The sequence below is a fragment of the Gossypium hirsutum genome, chromosome A02, assembly GCF_007990345.1.
Source record: "Gossypium hirsutum isolate 1008001.06 chromosome A02, Gossypium_hirsutum_v2.1, whole genome shotgun sequence".
Taxonomy (NCBI): Eukaryota; Viridiplantae; Streptophyta; class Magnoliopsida; order Malvales; family Malvaceae; genus Gossypium; species Gossypium hirsutum.
Genome location: NC_053425.1, coordinates 12529827 through 12550329, shown reverse-complemented (window position 1 = coordinate 12550329; position 20503 = coordinate 12529827). Strand labels below are relative to the sequence as shown.

At 31.1% G+C, this 20503-nt stretch overlaps 1 protein-coding gene across 1 annotated transcript; it reads left to right on the top strand.

Annotated features, from left to right (window-relative positions):
- The first annotated feature begins 4121 nt into the window (after positions 1–4121).
- LOC107951458 (wall-associated receptor kinase-like 1) lies at positions 4122–6266 on the top strand. Its single transcript, XM_016886518.2, has 2 exons — positions 4122–4449; positions 4912–6266. The coding sequence occupies exons 1-2, from the start codon at positions 4176–4178 to the stop codon at positions 5502–5504; spliced, it is 867 nt and encodes a 288-aa protein (XP_016742007.1). The 5' UTR covers positions 4122–4175; the 3' UTR covers positions 5505–6266.
- The last annotated feature ends 14237 nt before the right edge of the window (positions 6267–20503 follow it).

Here is a 20503-nt window from a genome sequence, read left to right as displayed (position 1 = left end):
ACTTGAAAATGAATTTATCATGTTAAAACCTCTTTCGTTTATTAACTTCTATTTATCTCTTGACAATTCCAAATCATTTTCTCATTAAATTGGATTCATTTAGAAACATATTGTATAGTAGAAGCTTTTAAAATGGTGATATTTTAAGAAAACCGTTCGCATTTAGGAAAAACGTTGTTTTTAGTTAAACCAAGTTTTCCTTGAGTTTCGCAGTTTTTAAAATCCATGAAAACAGTTAAACTCCTAAAATAATGGTAAGCAATCCAAAAAGTCCAAATTACATCAAATAACCCAAAATAAGTAATAAAAACTATAATGCAATAGAAACCGTTCAGTAGACAAGTGGTCATCGCAGAGTCTTCCGCCGCACCAATCCGTCTAAGTCTGGGGATTGCCTATACAGATAAAATAGAAAGGGGCAGTATGTAATCTCAACCGATAACAAACATACAATCAATCAGAGCAAACAGTCAAATACAGTCTGGGCCTAAGCCCATTTCAGTTTCAGTAGCAATTCAAGCCTTAGCCCATTTCAGTCTCAGTATCAGATATGTACTAGGGCCTAAGCCCATTATAGTAACAGTATTAGATATAGATTAATCAATAAATAGAGTCCTACCCAACTAGCCTCTACATACCATCTCCATCCATCCCTACACTCTATTTAGGGTTTAAAACACTCACCCATCCCTACACTCCAAGTAGTACCGAATGCGGCACATAATCAGTAAATTGCAGTTGAGCTGCCAAATATTAGTCTTAAGAGGCTTTCAGTACACTTCCTCCAAATATCATCATCTCATCCCATTGCAATGCAACATACAGTATATGACATGCTAATACACATACAGTTCAGTATTCATTCATATAATCATCATTCTTTATACATACATCATACATACAATTCACGCATTTAGGGGTCTAAGTAGTGCTTACCGACCCTACAGTAGGTTCACTGTCGACTTGGGCAACCCGTGCAATCTTAGAACACATTTCAGTTAAATGGGCTCACAAGCTCATATGGCCAGCCCATGTGGGCCCACACGCCCAGATTGGCCTTGGCCTATGTGGATCACATGGCCTAGCCTAAATTCCCACACGCCCGTGTGGACTACCCGTGTGGGCCCATACGCCCGTGTGGCCCACACGGCCCAAATTAGTCTAGCCCGTGTGTCGCACACGGCTTATCTGGCCATCACACGGCCATGTCTTGTGTGCACGGCCTGTCCTCATCGATCACACACCCGTGTTTTGGCATCAAAAGTAGGGTTTTTGACTTTTGTCGAAACCTTTTTTTTTGTGTTTCTAGGTACACATCTTGTATCAAATTGATGCGAAACCACTCCCGAGCCTTCCAAAGCCTAAATATTGTCAAAACAACACTCAATTTCAATAACAACTTTGAAACATTGACGGAAAGATTCCACGAATGGGAACTCACCACATCAATAACGTATTCGCAAACTTACCAGTAACGAACAAGAACCTTTAACGCTCAAACCTTCGCCTAATCCAAGAGAACTAACATAAACCCCTTTTAGAAAACTATTCACGACGCAAAAAGGTAGATGGAAACAGTTACTTACTGACGTGCACACACAACCGTTGAACAAAGAGGAAACAATTTGGAAAATCGAAGAAGATGAGCATAAAAACAAAGAAAATTCGGCAGGGGAAGGAGAAGCAAAACGTCAAAAGATGGAGAAAATTCGGGAAATTGAAAATAGAAAATAAAAATAAAAATAAAATCACAATTATCCCCCAAATCCCTCAATTAACTCCCACTAAACCCACTACATCTCAACCAATACAGAATTTTAATTCCACCGAACTTTCTCCGTTAACAGAGTAAAAATAATCTCTCACACTCGCCGAGGAATTCAAACTCCAGACTTTCAACACACCAACACCAATTTTAACCACCAAACCAGCAGGCCTATTCTAATATGGTTCTACAAATAATCAAATATAAGCCCACACGGGACCTCTCACACACACATAGAACACATAACCCTAAAGTAGACAACAGTTGTGTCACATTTTAACAGAAACCAAAAATGAGAATTTTGGGGCATTACATAATTAATATAATAAAATAGAATAAATTATATATAATTTTTAGGCACCAATAAAATAGTGTCACATCATTGAATTTTAAAGATAACAAAGTATTATTATACACACATCTATATCTAATATCTTCCCCAACTTAATTTAACTTAGTTAAATTACTTAAAATAATTAATTTTGTAAATTATAAACAAACGCCTTTTATTCTTTTACAAATTGTAATCATTTTATTTTTTTCCATAAGTTAATATTTTTTATTTTTGCGCAACCAAAAAAATTGTAATTTTTGTGCAATTTTTTGAGTTTGGGTTTTGAATTTGGGGTTTAAGGTTCAAGCTCAAAGTTCAAAGGTTTGGGGTTTAGTGTTCGAGTTTAATGTTAAATGGTTTTTAGTTACTTTTTTGAGGTTTGGAGATCTAGTTTAGGGTTTAAAGTTTGGGGTTCTATATTTTGGATTCAAGATTCATGATTTTTGATTTAGGGTTCAGGGTAAAAAAAATTATTAAAATTGTGTGTCAATGAAATGAAAAAAATTGTTGAAATGTAATTAAATAATTAAAAAGGGATCATGAACAATGTAGTTAGAAAGGTTCATAAAATAATTTCTCTATGAATGAGTGTATAATAATAATTAATTTCTCTATGAAAGAGTGTATAATAATAATTTTATGTTTTTAAAATTGGATGATGTAACAAAATTTTATTAATGCCTAAAAACTTTAATTTTTAAGATCATCCTTATGTAAGTTATTCCCATCCCCAAATCTAGCTAATATATATAATTTAATTTAATTTAAAACTTAGTCCACCTTCATAACTTAAAATATATAATTCTATTATCCCTATTTTCACATAAAATTTTCATTTAAATTCTTTATAATTTATAAAATTTTAAATTAGTAATGATAAAATTACACTTTGGCCCTCCAAAATGATAAAAATTTAATTTAGTCCTATCAAAATTATAAAGATATAGATTATTAAAATGATAAAATTATATTTTTAATATCATAAAAATATACAATTTAATTCCGACCTCCCTAAAAAAATTCCTAACTTTACCCTAATTGTAAGTATTGTTTCTTGATATATATATATATATTTGGAATATACAAGTCCAAGGCATGTCTTGATTTATGTACATACAATCTTTCAATAAATTTTTAAATATATAAAAATTAAAAATATTTATTTCAATAACATATTCATATCCTCATATATTTAACTTTCATACACTTAAAAACTTTATCAATGTTCTTAAAGATTATGGTTTGATTATAAGGAAGGAATCCCCTATACATAAAGATTGATTTCACTTAAACCCAACTTATGATCTATTAATCGAATACTCACCTTTCGAAAAAATTTATGACTTATTAATTAAATATTCAATTGTGTAAAAAAAAATCAATTTCACTTATTTTAGTTATTGTATTTACAATAGTGGTAGTTTTAGTATTAATAAAAAGTACAAGGAATTTTTGGTGAACAAATTAACACAATTTCGCACATGCAATAAAAGGACATGAGGCACTTTATTTGACCAAATCAAAGTTAGCATCCATTTACTTCCAAAAACTTGCCGAAGACAAGATATCCACGTTGGTCTTTTGAGTTAAGGTAAATGTGCCAATTTCCTTACTTGATAAAATTAATTTATTTAATAATTTAATCTTTTTATTATTAAAAATAATTAAATAAGATCAAATTAAAATTGAGTTAACATTTTTGGTTTAAAGAATATCATTTATTGTTTAATAGGGTGAAATATTTTTAAAGTTTTTATATTTCTGTAAATAAAATTTTTTGTTTGGAATTTAACTATAATTAAAAAAAATTCAATACATTTTTTATATAATAAATGTTAATTTTATTATAATTTGAACTTATTTGATATTTTAATAGTATAGAGATTAAATTGATCCATTTAATAACAGATGGAATAATTTGATCTAGTTGCAGGTACTTCCCAGGAAATTTAACCATTGAGTTACTGATATCATCCTAAGCAAGCTTGCCTATATAAAAGCCCTATTATGTGCTTGGAAATTTGTAAATCTGTAAATTAAAGCACTGATGTCCGTAACAAAGTATAATATAGGAAAATGGTTATGGGTTTGAGATCAGCAGTGCTAATTATGCAGCATATGATCTTTCTCAGTGTAATATTGGCGGTAATAGCGACGGAAGCGGTTGCTTATCAAGCGAACCACGGGTGCCGAAGTCGCTGCGGTGAAGTTACCATCCCATATCCGTTTGGTACCAGCGGCGATTGCAACATCAGTGAAAATTTTTTCATCACATGTGACATCAGTGTCACACCCAACAAAGCATTCTTAAACACCATTAGCATTGAGATCGTCGACATATCTCTTGACGGTCAGTTGCGCATCCTTGCTGGTGCAAGCTATAATTTCGTTATATCTTTATGTCCAAAAAATTAGATTATATTTTTATGAAATATTTTGTAAGCCGGTGTGTCTATATTTACAAGCAGGACTGGTGCTTAACTTTCGCAACTCACTGTTGCCTCAAGGGGGTCGGCTTGACCCATAAACAATTTCATCACTCAGAATAAGGCCATTCTATTTAATTATATTGTATTACATGAAAAGCTGCCAAAAGATTAGATCAAGTCTATCAGATCTCTGTTTTCTGCTCGAGAATAGTTTAACTTATTCATTTAATTGTTAGGAACTAGCATTGGCTTTCTTGCTCTCCTCTTGGGATAGTATGACATTAGAACTTAAAATGGAAAATCTTATCTCAAATTTTAGCTTAAAATGGAGATATTAAGAATGTCAGAAGTTAATCGATGACTGACATTCATTTTGATCGCAGGTATTTGTTTAGCTGCAGCATTGTTCCTTGCTGGAGTTTGGTGGCTTTATAGGAAACTGAAGAAAAGAAGAAAAATAAAACGCAAGCAAGAGCATTTTAAAAGAAATGGTGGGCTACTGCTTGAGAAAAAGTTGTCTTCTGAAGAAGGTAGTGTGGAGAATATTAAACTCTTCACTTCCAAAGAGTTACAAACTGCAACCGATCACTATAACGAGAAGAGAATCCTGGGTCGTGGTGGCCAAGGTGTGGTTTACAAAGGAATGTTGCATGATGGGAGCATTGTGGCTGTAAAGAAGTCCAAAATAGTAGACCAAGATCATCTAGACCCATTCATCAATGAGATCGTTATACTTGCCGCAGTTGATCACCGAAATGTTGTCAAATTATTAGGCTGTTGCTTAGAGACCGAATTCCCTCTACTCGTCTATGAATTCATTCCAAATGGAACCCTTTATCAGCTAATGCATGACCAAAATGAAGAATACCCAAGATCTTGGGATATTCGAATACGCATAGCAGCTGAAGTTTCAAATGCAGTTTCTTACTTGCACTCATCTGCTTCTGTCCCCATTTTTCAGAGATATAAAGTGTAGTAACATACTACTAGATGAAAAGTTCCGAGCTAAGGTATCAGATTTCGGAACATCGAGATCAATCGGCATTGATCAAACTCACTTGACAACTCAAGTTCAAGGAACCTTTGGGTATTTAGATCCTGAATACTTCCAGTCAAGTCAACTCACTGAGAAAAATGATGTTTATAGTTTTGGAGTAGTTCTGGTCGAGCTCTTAACAGGAAAAAAGCCAATCTTAACATCTGGATCCCAAGAAAAAAAAGGCCTAGTCTACTATTTCATCTCCTCGGTGGACCAAAACCATTTTCTAGATATACTTGACCCTCAAGTTTTGAAGGATGGCCAAAAGGAGGAACTAGTTGCAGTTTCTTACCTTGCTAAAAAAGGAGGAACTAGTCGCAGTTTCTTACCTTGCTAAAAGATGCTTAAACTTAGATGGAAAAGATAGACCAACAATGAAAGAAGTGGCCATGGAACTGGAGAGAATTAGAATTTTGAGAGGTTGCTTCCCCACTCGGCCAAAACAAGCTGAGGTCGTTGTCACAAAACCAACTGAGATTGGGTACTTCACTTCATCCTCAAACGGATCTTACATGGATTCCAGCATTACATCTGTATCAGATGTTCATCCACTTATGTCCGATACATTTTGACTGCTACAATCCTATATTATATACACATAAAGCAGACTTGTCATCTGCCTGTAATAACTATTACTCTGCCTTTGTTCTCTTCAAATTTCTGGTGATATTTCAATGAAATTGCAGGTTATAGAACTGCTATAATGTTTATCATTGTGATTCAATTTACAAACAAATTATGTGTTGATATTGTTATTTAGTTGAGCTATGATTTTGGCAATTCTGTTCAGCAATCAATTTACTATAGCATTAATCATATATTGAAACTATAAAAGGATAAAAACTAATTGGTTATTGCCGATCATCCACCCGTTAAGCAACAAATTGTGTGAATTTCAAGTTGATTAACATAAGATTCAGGGTTCAATCACTATATTTGTAAACCCTTTACTCTTTTCTCCATTGGAACATACTTATTCACTAGTATAAAAAAACTAATTGGTTATTATCGAAATAACATGGTCCCTATTTAAATAATCAATTGAAAATAATTAAATAATCTAAAATTAATATTTTTGGTGATTTATAAACGCTTTTGATAATCCAACATAAAAAGTAAATGATTGAATGAAAAAGAGTGAAAAATAATAAAAAGATAAAGAGTTACTTATCACTCATGCTACATTCGGTAGAAATACTATTTTTTCACTATGTTTTAGTCTATGAGCTAACCATAAACTAATTTCAATTGATAATTTTTAGCCACTCACTTGACTTGCTTTTGGAAAAGAGAAGGAAAACTTTCTATTTATTTTGAAGAGATCTTATTTTTATACTAAAATTTTTACTCATATTTCTAATTTTAAGCTTAAATTTGTATTAACTATTTTTTATTTTATGTCTAACTATTGTAATATATGTAATAAATAAACATTTTCCTCACATAATTACACTAGTGCAGAATTTTTTTCAATTCATTTTATTTCTTTTAACATTTAAATACTTTACATTTAAATTTTTAAAAATTACATTAATTAAACAGTTTAATCATATTGTGCACTTAATTTTAATAAATATATTAAACAAATTTCATAACTTAAACTTAACACTTAATTTTTTTTATATTTAGTTTTCCAATTATCAAGCAAAATCATTTTTAATATCATAACATAAAAGAAAAAAAAGAATGTTAGAAATGAAGTGATATAGCATCCCAGCATTTAAGAAAACAAAACATATCATTCATATATTAATAATTTTTATAGTTAAAATTTTTAAATTTTAATTTTAATTTAATTATATATAGTAACAATAATTAACTTTGAGATGAATTTTTTAAAATTTCTTTTTACTTTTATATTTTTTTTCTATTAAAGCATTCTAAATAATGGTAATTATTAATTCTGCATGAAAATAAATAATTTAATGAATTTATCTCAAAATTAACATATAATTGAATTAAATATAAATTTAAAATACTTAATTCAAGTTGAAGCTAAATATCCAATTTGTTTTTTTTCGAATTTGATTAATATTTGAATTCAAATTTAAAATTACTATCTATTGCGGATGTAGATAGTTGCTTCAAATGTCCATTATCCAAACTTGCATCGCATATTCAGATAATAGATGTGGATTCTAATATCTGAATTCACTAATTACAAAGTACTTATAATTTTGATTTTATGCATATAAAGAATATTACTAGATTCGAATTTAGATTTTTGTGAATTTGGATATCTAAAAAATGATTGATTTTTTTTTTTTTGGATTGGATATCCAATAGATAATAGTATTTAACTAGTTTGTGTAGCACCTCAAACCCGGCCTAGACGTTATGGCCGAATCTGGCGATGTCACATGTAAGGGATTTCGAAATTGTAGCTAACTCGATAAAAACCTTTAACTCATAAATCTTTAATTGTTTTCGTTTACTATCATATGAATATTCAATTTAGCGGAAGCTTAGGGAAACCATCATGTTTAAGAAAACAATTTGCGTTTTTAGAAAAACATGTCTTTTAAGTAAAAATGTCATCGACTAAACAAGTTAAATCCAAAAGCCCAAACAGTTTTAAAGAGTCCAGAGTCCTAGAAAATACAAGCTCTCAAAATGTACTCAAAATATAATATAAAATAAAATAAAACCATAAATCGAAAACTTAAACACTGATCTGGAAAGGTGGTCACCGTCGAGTCCCTACTGCACCTATCTGCTTAAGTCTGTAGGTGACCTGTACAGAATAAACAGAGAAGGGGTGAGTTTACGTAAACTCGGTGCGTAACCCAGCAGAATTTCACAAAATATCACAAATCAAACAGATTCACATTCGGGCCTGAGCCCATGTCAAATACAGAAACAGATTCGGGCCTGAGCCCATTTCAAATACCGACACAGTTGCAGATATGCAAAACAGATTTCAGAATCCTACCCCCATCCTCTACACACCATCTCTGACCATCCCTACACACTATGTGGGGTTTAAAACACCCACTCAGCCCTACACACCATATTGTACCGATGCGGCACATATCAGATATAATGCAGCCGTGCTGCCAGATACTAGGCATAATTTGCCTTTTAGAACACTTCCTCCAATATACATCATCCCGCCCCAATCACAATAGCAGAACATGCATACAAACTTAACAAATAAATCGTGCTTAACATGCATTCATAAACAAATAGCAGATAACAAACATAGGCATGCTCATAACAGTACATCAATCTAACAGAACACATAGTTTTAGGGTTCAATAAGCCTTTACTGACGTTACGGTAGGTCCAAAATTGATTAGGACGACCCGTGCGACCTTACGAAAAATTTTAGTATGATAGGCCCATACACCCGTGTGGGCATAACAGGGCCCAGATTGGCCTTGCCCGTGTAGATCACACGGCCTAGCCCAAAGTTCACACGCCTGTGTGACTCACCCGTGTGGGCCCATACGTCCGTTTGGCCCATACACCCAGTCTGGTTTAGCCCGTATGGCCCACACGGCCACACTCCGACCATCACACGGCCGTGTCTTGCGCACGACCTGGCCTTCGTCGATCCAACGGACGTGTCGTCGCACACGGCCTACCACACAGCCGTGTAGCATCTACAGTGGGGTTTTCGGCTTTTGCTAAATCCCATTTTTCTGTATTTAGGGTACACACCTGGTATCATTTCGATGCAAAAACTCTTCCAAGACCACCAGAACCTATAATTAATCAATTAAACCCCAAGTTAGATGCTTAAAAAAATATACTAAATCAAATCACATTAGGAGAAGGAAACTCTTAAACCCATCCAAACCTTTACCTTTAAACGAACAACGACGATTCCACTCTACTAGTGTGTTGAACAGTAGTCTCCAGCCTCTTGAACTTCCCCTAAAGCACAAATCGAATTTGCATCAAACAAAGATTCACCAAACAAAACAAACGCAACACTTACCCTACTTACCAAACGCACCAAAACACTCAAATATCCAGATACGAGATTGCGATAGCTGACTAAAAGAACAAAAAGTAGAAATGCCGAAAAGGGAAAAGAAAGAAAATAACAAGGAAAAGGGGCAGAATAAAATAACGTCAGAGTTCTTTGGGAATTTTGGGAAGAAAGAGAAAAATTTTGAAACAAAGAATGGGATAATACCAAATAAAATCGGTTATCAGAAATCCCCTAAATTCCTCCCCTCTATCCCACTAACAACCACTTCTTAGAATCCCAATTCAACCGAGACTCTCAAAGTCAACTGAGTAAAAACTTAATACCCATGCTAATGTAGGGATTCGAACACAAGACCTCCAACACACTAATAACTCCCTTACCACTCGAACCAGCAAGCTCATTTTAATATAAAATTACAGCAATAAAATATAAGCCCATCAAACAGAGATAGGGCTTAATTCTAAAAATAACAAAATTTGTCAAAGCTGAGGCTTGAACTTAGGACCTCTCACACATACCCAAAACACTTAACCACTGAAGCAGACAGATAATTGTGCCAAAATTTTACAGAAGCAAACATAAGAAATTTGGGGCGTTACAGTTTGTATTCTCATGCGATGTACATGTCAGTTGTGTATACCAAATTTATAATATTATTTTTTTAAAAATTATCCTAAAATTTTATTAATAAATTGACAAGTAATATAACTACAAAATATTTTTTAAAATATTTAATTATTTTAGAATCATTTATATTAATGTTATTTAATTTTAATAATATTTAATATTAAAATAATATAAAATTTCATTATGGTTCAAATATTAATATTAATATTAATATATTATAATTTAAATAGTATTATTAATAATTTATTACAAGTTATTTATTTATATATATTGTTAAATTAATTTATTTTAATGTTAAATTTGTTAAAATTTGATATTTTGTAATTTTATATTATCCTTGTTCTACTTTAATCATTAATATTATTAACTCTTATTATATTTGAAAATATTTAATTTGACAAATGTCATCAATATGTCTTTTTTTTAATTATATTTTAAGTTTACCAATTTAATAATCATTAATTTTAATATTATAATATTATAATATTAAAAGTTAATTCAATAAAGTAAAATCTTAAAATAAAGAAATAATTTATTTAAAATCAACTTAAAAGAAAAATTAAAATTAAAAGGTAATGACTAAAAGAATAGTTTACTCAAAATGTAAACCCATCAAAAATTGAAACAGACGCTGCTACACAATGTGATCAATAACTTGTTTAGTCTTTACGCAACCACAAGAAGAAGCAAGAACTAAGGAGTCATACTCACCCCATAACAACCTGAGCTTGGTGAAATAGGTTGAAATCAAAGCAGTTCCTTGAAGATGAGAAGAAATTTATCAATGCAAGAAATGGACTCTTGAACCATCAACTTTGTTAAATCGTTCGCTAAGATCCTGCCAAACTGCTGTTGCACTTGAAGCAAAAACGATACCTGCATAGAGCTCTTTACTTACCGTATACAATATCCAAGATAACACAATAGTGTTGTATCGCTCCTACTATGAGTACAAATCTTCTGCCAACCAATCTTTTGGAACAAGTACCATCAATGAAACCCAATTTATTTTTGGTAATCAATGCAATTTGCATAGCACGACTCTAAATATTATAGTTGTCAATACCAGTGAGCTAATGAAAAACCAATATAGTGCTAGGTATATAAGATGGATGTAAATAAAGAGGATGATCGTAATCAATAGGTTATTCAAAAAGATTTGCCATTATAGCAAAAAATCATCGTCTCCGGAATTAGACAATCGGCGTTAGGTCTGATACCATGTTGAAAGTGTCGAAGATGACCAACAATAGATGAACTACAAGCTAGACTAGTATTGTACCTAAATGAAAAGTATATTGCCTCATTCTTAAATTACAATAGCAAGATGTTTTATAGCCTATTTTCAACTAATGCTAACTAATAATTAATTTGACTACTACTAATAGCTTTCGATTATTCAGTTAATTACTAGCATCTTTAATAATATACAAGCATTTTAGAATATAATAATATATTATGTTAGTACAAATCTCCGGTGAGGAAAATCTTGAACACACGAATGAAACTCGAACAGAAAAAGAAATAGGACAAGGCTCCAAGATGTGTATCAAGCCACTATCTTTAAGGTTATATTCGCCCCACCTATCTTCGGTGTACAAACGAGTTTCAAGCAAATTAATTTCAAGGATACAATGAAGCCAATGACTATTTGCATTTTGCACTGACGAGAATAGCCCACTACACACTAAGCAATGTATGACAAAGAACTCAATTTCTATAAATGATTTTTGCAGTAATATTTTATAGAATAATCTAATAATATTAGAAAATGAATGAAGGAAAGAAAGAATATTAGAATTTGTTGGTATAATTTCCAAATGAAATCTCATTCCTATTTATAGGAATTTTCATGTCTCTTCATAGAGACATCTTTCATCAATAGGTGTCTTTCTGAATAATAATATCTTTAAAATAAGCACATAATTATTTATTTAATTATAACTATTCAAATAATATTATTTAAATAGTTATAATTCTTTTTCAAAAAATCAAAAAATATAATTTTTTGATTAATTACACCCATTCATTTATAGTTATTAGAACACTATAAATATTTGAAAATGTTCCAACAATCTCCCCCCATTTTCAAATATTTTAGATTTTGATATTCTTGGAAATCAATTTGCATAAATGAAGGTATCTTACGATTGAACCTTCACTTAGTGAAAACATGTTAAAGTTAATCGAAATTGCATGGTAGACTAAGCTTTGAACCAATTATTTTATTTGATTAACCGAACACATCTCACACAATGATTTCAACATTGGTCAATACATAGTATCTAAGGACACTATTATGGCCATGTGTTTGTGTCCTCTTTTCATGAGTGTTGTCAGAGCCAAGCCCTTGAGCTCCTAGAAGCGGCCACACTTCCACTCACATAGGTAGATCTCATCAAGAGCATTCCTGTAATTATAACACTCTAACATATTTATGTTATGGGTCCATTAAGAGTACATTACTCATCATTCCCTTATCATTATGGGTACCTAGCACTTTAATATTAGGATGGATTTATTTATAGTGCTAACAGTCACATACTAATGATGTACTTTGTCTCATTGAACTCAAGACATGACGTTATACCAAGCATTGAGTCGAGTTTCCATCATGGGTGACTCTAATTAATGGGCTTGGGTCCCATCCCTTTTGAGGTTCTTTTTACAACATCTCTAGCAAGACTTTTTGTCAAAGGATGCGCCAAATTTTCACTTGACCTCATATAATTAATAGTGATCACTACATCAGAGATTAATTGTCAGGCATAACTATGTCTTAATCCAATGTGTCTAGACTTTCCATTATATCCTTGGCTATATGCCTTTGTTAGAGTAGCCTCACTATCACAACGGATAGAAATAGGTGAAATTGGCTTAGGCCATAAAGGTACATCATAAAGCAAATTTCTTAACCATTCTGCTTCTTTAAATGCAACGGCTAATGCAATAAATTCTGCTGCCATGGTGGAATCAATAATACATGTTTGTTTCTTGGAACCCCAAGAAATGGCTCCTCCACCAAGAATGAAGATCCACCCACTAGTAAATGCAAGATCTTCTAAACTTGTAATCCAACTAGCATCTGGATACGCTTCTAAAACTGGAGGATATCTATTATAACACAATCCATAATTAATAGTTTTCTTTAAGTACCTAAGTACTCTATTCAAAGCTTTCCAATGCAAACTACTTGGATTACTTATGTACCTACTCAATTTTCCAACAACATATGTAATATATGTTCTTGTACAAGTCATTATGTACATAAGAAAACCAATTAGACTTGAATATTTCAATTGATTAATTTTCCTACCAGCATTAGATACTAATTTTATTTGAGGATCCATGGATGTAGATGCTGGTATACAGTTGAAAAGATCAAACTTTTTAAGCATCTTTTCAATGTAATGTGATTGTGATAAAGCTATAGTGCTTTCATCTCAGATTATTTTAATCCCAAGAATAACATCTGCTATACCCATATCCTTCATAGCAAAATTGTTTGATAAGAATTTCTTTGTGTTTTCTTTTTGTTTCAAATCCGTGCCAAAAATGAGCATGTCATCTACATATAAGCAAATTATGACACATTTTCCATTTTCAATTTTGATATATATATAATTATGACACATTTTCCATTTTCAAATTTGATATATATACACTTATTGGATTCATTTATTTTATAGCCATTAGCTAAAACAACACTTTCAAACTTTTGGTGCCATTTTTTTAGTGCTTGTTTAAGTCCATATAAAGATTTAACAAGCTTACAAACCTTATGCTCTTGTCCTGGAACAACAAATCCTTCCGGTTGTTCCATGTACACTTCCTCTTCCAATTCACCATTTAAAAATGCAGTTTTAACATCTATTTGGTGAACAACCAAATTATATATAGAGGTAAGTGATATTAAGAGTCTAATTGTAGCAATTCTTGCTACTGGAGCATAGATATCAAAGTAATCAATACCTTGTTTTTGTGTAAAACCTTTGGCTATCAACCTTGTTTTAAACTTATCAATGGTTCCATCGACCTTCATTTTCTATTTGAAGATCCATTTACAACCTATTGGTTTGGAACCCGGTGGAAGATCAACTAAGATCCAAGTTTGATTTCCCATTATTGAATCCATCTCATCATTTATTCATTTTTTCAAAAAAGCAGAGTCTTGAGATTTCATTGCCTCTTCAAATGTAATAGGATCAGATTCTGTATTATAACAATAAGGTATCTTATTGCATATACTTTCACCTTTTCCTTCCACAAGAAACATAATGAAATCTGGTCCAAAATCTTTAACCTTTTTAATCCTCTTACTTCTTCTTAATTCTTGACAAGATTCATCATTATTATCAATTTGTTCCAATGGAATCTCATTCTCATTTGAAGAATGAATCAATTGTTGTGGCTGTAATTGTCTTGATATAGAATTAAATCTATTTTCATCAAAAATAGCATCTCTTGATTCAATAACAGTATTAATTGAAATTGAATCATTTGGTTCAATTACCATGAACCTATATGCCTTGTTATTATGTGCATATCCTATAAATATGCATTCAATTCCTCTTTCACCTAACTTTTTACGTTTAGGTGTTGGAACTTTGACAATAGCTCTACAACCCCAAACCTTCAAATAATTAAGGTTTGGTTTCCTTTTCTTCCATTGTTCATAGGGGGTTATTTTAGTTTCCTTATTAGGAACTTTATTCAATATTTGACAAGATGTTAGAACATCTTTTCCTCAAAAACCTTGTCCAAGACTTGAAAATGATAACATTGAATTTACCATTTCAGTTAAGACTATTTTTCCTTTCAGCTACACCATTTTTTTGTGGTGTGTAAGGGGCTGAAACTTGATGGACAATCCCAGTAGATTCAAAATAACTTAGATTATAGTATTCTCCACCTCTATCCGATCTTAAGCACTTGATAAATGATTCACACTGAAATTCAACTTCAGATTTATAAACTTTAAATTTATCAAGCGCTTCATCTTTTGAATGCAATAAATATACATAAAAATATCTAGAACAATCATCAATAAACATAACAAAATATTTCTTTCCACCTAATGTAGGACTATTAAGCATGTCACATAAATCACTATGTATCAAATCAAGCAATTTTGTTTTTCTTTTAACCTTAAGGAAAGGGTTTCTTGTAATTTTAGTCAACATACATGTTTTGCATATTTCAATATTATTATTAAAAACAGGAATTAAATCTAACTTATACATGTCATTCAATTTCCTATAATTTAAATGACCTAATCTACAATGCCATAAACAAAAAGATTCAACCATATAAGCAGAAATAATATTTTTATTCTTATTAATAATATTCAGTTTGAACATCCTCTCATACATATACCCTTTCCCTACAAAAATTCCTCCCTTAGACAAAATAAACTTATTTTTCCTCAAAAATAAGTTTGAAACCAAACTTATTTAACAGACTTCTAGACACTAAATTCTTTCTAACTTCTGGTACATAATATACATCATTTAAGGTTAAAACCTTTCTAGAAGTGAATTGTAGTTCAACAGACCCTTTGCCTTTGATTACTGCAGTGGAAGAATTTCCCATGTATAAGACATTGTCATTTTCACATTGTGTGAACTTCGTGAACATGCTTTTGTCTTTGCACACATGTTTGGTTACTCCAATATCAATCCACCATGTATTATCATCTTCTGCCATATTAATTCCAGATATCATTACAACGAACTTTTCATTATTATCAGCCTTAGAAGATGATTTTTTCTTTAAAAATCGACATTCATTCTTGAAATGTCCCGGCTTACCACAATGATAACATGAGCCCTTTTGTTTCTTTTTGAACTTAGGTGCTCTATCAGTCTGTTTGAACTTTCTCTTGAATGGTTTAGTAGTCTGTACTTCCTCCGTAACATGCACTTTGGCATTTTCAAAATTTAGTTTCTGATCTTGCTTTCGATATTCTTCTTTAATACGAAGATGATTTGCCAAAGCCTCAAGAGATATTTCCTCTTTCTTATGTTTTAGGCTTCTTTTAAAGTCTTTCCAAGATGGAGGAAGTTTTTCTATTATGGAGGATACAACAATCATTTCATCCATTTTCATATCATATTGCTTGAATTGATTCAACATCTTTTCAATATCACAGAATTGTTCCATAACAGAACGACCATCAACCATTTGATAATTATTGAAACGATTGACAAGAAATTTCCTACTTGTAACATCTTCGGTCATGTATCTTGTCTCCAATTTGTCCCATAATTCTTTAGCAGTGACCTCGTTTTGATAGGTGTCGAACAAACCATCAGATAAACCATTCAATATGTGGCCCATGCACATGTAATCAGTATTGTCTCATTTTTGTCTTTCTCGGGTTGCAGCAACAGATTTGTTTTCAGTCTCTTCAGGTCTTGGAGTATCCAAAACATAAGCAATCTTCAAAGTTGATAATAAGGAGTGCATCTTTTTCTGCCATCGCCGAAAATTGCCACCATCAAATCAATCAAGTTTGACAAAATTGGAAGCCAACTCCCTTAGTGTTCCACTTTCATGTGTTGTGGTAGTCATCATGAAATATAACCTTAAAATTGTTAGTACAAATCTCCGGTGAGGAAAATCTTGAACATACGAACGGAACTCGAACAGAAGAAGAAATAGGATAAGGCTCCAAGGCGTGTATCAAGCCACTATCGTTAAGGTTACATTTGCCCCCACCTATCTTCGGTGTGCAAACGAGTTTCAAGCAAATTAACCTCGAGGATACAATGAAGCCAATGGGTATTTGCGTTTTGCACTGACGAGAATAGCCCACTACACACTGAGCAATGTATGACAAGAAACTCAATTTCTATAAATGATTTCTGCAGTAATATTTTATAGAATAATCTAATAATATTAGAAAATGAAGGAAGGAAAGAAAGAATATTAGAATTTGTTGGTATGATTTCCAAATGAAATCTCATTCTTATTTATAGAAATTTTCATATCTCTTCATAGAGACATCTTTCATCAATAGGTGTCTTTCTAAATAATAATGTCTTTAAAATAAACACATAATTATTCATTTAATTATAACTATTCAAATAATATTATTTAAATAGTTATAATTCTTTTTTAAAAAATCAAAAAATACAATTTTTTGATTAATTACATCTATTCATTTATAGTTATTAGAACACTATAAATATTTGAAAATGTTCTAACATATTATTTTGTAACTTTTTTATTTTTTTAATAATTTTTTAGTTAAATTTTTAAAAATTAATTTTAAATTTAATTATATATATTAGGTTTTTTAAATCAATTTATTTTTCATTAAAATATCCTAACTAAATTGATTTTAAATAAAATAAATATAATGAATTTATCTTAAAGGATAAAACTGAAAATGAAAAATAAGCTAATTACTATACATGATATGCAATAAATAATTGATTTTATTGTAAAAATTAAACCAAAACGAAATATATTCGAGTGTAAACGTGTTTGATACTATGAGTATTACCTGGTCAAGTAGAAGAGTAATGAATTCACGTCCAACACTCAATAATCGTGTGGAAGTTGATTTGATGGTTGTAAAGTAAACGTCAACCATCAAATTCACGTCTAATGCTCAATAATCGCGTGTAGTACATCAACTTGTGGAAGTTGATTTGATGGTTGTAAAGTTTCGGCCTTGGCTTTGGGTCACCTACAATTCAATGCTTCATAAATAATGAATAGGCCTGAAGTAAACGTCAACCCTCAAATTTTCTATCCGTCAATATCTTTTTTCTGAGTTGCAACTACTTATGTTGCTTTGCTTTTTGCTTCTTCTTTTTTTTTCTTTTTAGTATTTATATCTATTTTAAAATTTAAATATGTAATATTCATGTTTAATATTTAGTTCTAGATTGAAGTAAAACTTTGATAACTCTCTAATGTTCTCAAGGAGTATGACTCGATTATTACAAAATAATTTTGTATACAATACCTCTATTTTATTTATAATTGAATTATGTTTAAGAAAATTATATAATATATTGTCGATGGAGTTTAAGAATTTTGCAGGTAATATTAAGAAGGTGAAATGTGATTACAATATACAGTAAAAAAAAATTAAATATATAAATTATATATGATAAATTTTTAATTTTACTCGTGAGTTAAAAAAAAAGTTTCGTAGTTAATATTTTAAATATTAATTCTTATATTTATTCAATTAAAACTTTGATATATAAAGCTTAAAATTATCCTTACCCTTCATCAACTCCTAAATAGGAGGATAAATACATTTTAACACAATCAAACTCATAACCTCTTGCTAGGATAATAATCTTGATACTAATTGAACCAAAACTCAATCAGCATGTGTTTTTTTAATGCTTAAAATTTTATGTCACATTTGAAGACTGTGAATTTTAAAATATCTTAATTTTTCAATTTTTATTTATGCAAAATGTTTTTTTCAGCTAACATTGCTTATTTACGCAATCTGCAATAGAAAGCCAAAAGGCACTAAATATGTATATATATTTGATGGAAGCACTAAATATAATTTGACAGAATCAAAGTTCGCATTTCAATTCCAAGAAATTATGGACAGTCCAAAGTCACCGCGCGTTGTTCAACAGCGAAAGCCAAAGAACAGACAACACTGATATTCCCCACTCGTCTTTTGGGTCACTTACATCCTCCCTACAGTTAGTATTTAGTAAGGTCGAGGAAGCTTCCCTAACCTTTTTTATATGCTTCCAAATTTGTAAATTGAAGCATTGGTATCCCACAGTCTATAAAAAACAGCCATGGGTTCCATCAGATCACTAGTGCTTATGCAGCTGATTATCTAAACATAAAAAATATTTTCAAAAACAGAACGGAGCCGGAAGATTTTAAGTATCACTAAAATTTTACTCCAAAAGCATAAAACTATTATTATATACTGATCCATATTTAATCTAATCTCTTACTCTAGTTAAATTATTTAAAATACAAATAATTAAAATATAAAAAAAATCAATAGATTGTTGTTGTTCCCTTATTTTGGCTCATAACCTCAAACAAATACTCATAAATCTTCTCATATTGAGCCTTATGAGCTCCTTCAATTAATTTCAATGCTCTAAGTTTAGCCCTCCTACATTGGTTAGTGAGACTAGGCAATAGAAACCTCTTTGGACATCTTATTGCAATGATTTCAGAGAATAATCAGAATCAACAATGAATTTTTCTTTATAATGTTGACATATCCAAGCTGAAGTTACATTCTTATTTTTATAGACTTTAGAGCAAGTATGGTTAAGGTTTGAACTCCTACTTTGCCAAGTCTAGTCGTAAGGTCATTAAGGTTTAGTCTAGAGGCCTATATGAACCAAGAACATTTTTCACTGCAGATTGCCTTTTAACCTTTTTAGATCATTTTTGGGAAACTTAATAAAATAACAATTCAACCTACCATAATGCTTGGCAACTTCTTTTAGACTATCTTTGGACTTAAATAACATTCCAACCTTAAGTTTAGGATTACTCATGTCATTGTCTGGGTTGCACTCAAGCCAATTTTGGCCATCTGAGTCAAATTCATGTGGACTATCTAACCTCCCATAATCATCACTATATATAGTTCACCTACTTCTATATCATCCATGTTTAAACAATCTAAATTAACCTTTATCCTATTAGACACATCACTTTTAGATACATCACTGACAGACACATTACTACCAGACATGTCAAAATTGGACACTTCTTCTTCACTCTCATTAAAATTGTCATAAATTAATTTGCCAAACAAATTTCTCAATAATAAATGCAGGCAACAACCAAACCATTTATTTAATACAACAAAGGCAAACACTTTAACCATTTCTTTCAGAAAATAACCAATACAAAAATCAATTTAATACAAACACAACCATTTCTGTCATGCACATGACAAACAATAACCAAACACTTTAGCCCTAAACCTAGGTAATGATAGACAATAACCAATACAATATAGAAGGTAAATAACAAATTTGATACTGTCATGCATACAATATAGCAGCTAGTATACAGATAATGACAAATACAAACAATAAATATTAGTTTGATACAAACAATAAACATCATGCACATGATATACCATACATAGTATCTACCATTCACTTTAATAACCAGACCCTAAACCCTATGTGAATAAAAAATGAAATCAAAATCTGTCATGCACATTAATAAAAAATGAAACCAAAATCAAAATAACCCAAAATAAACCTAAATCGAAATAACCCTAAATCTAAAAAATAAAAAAACTAAATACAGAAACTTACCCATTACAGTGGATGTAACAACATTGGCAGCTTCTCTTCTATTGACCACTGTCGTTGAGAACCAAAAACACTGATAG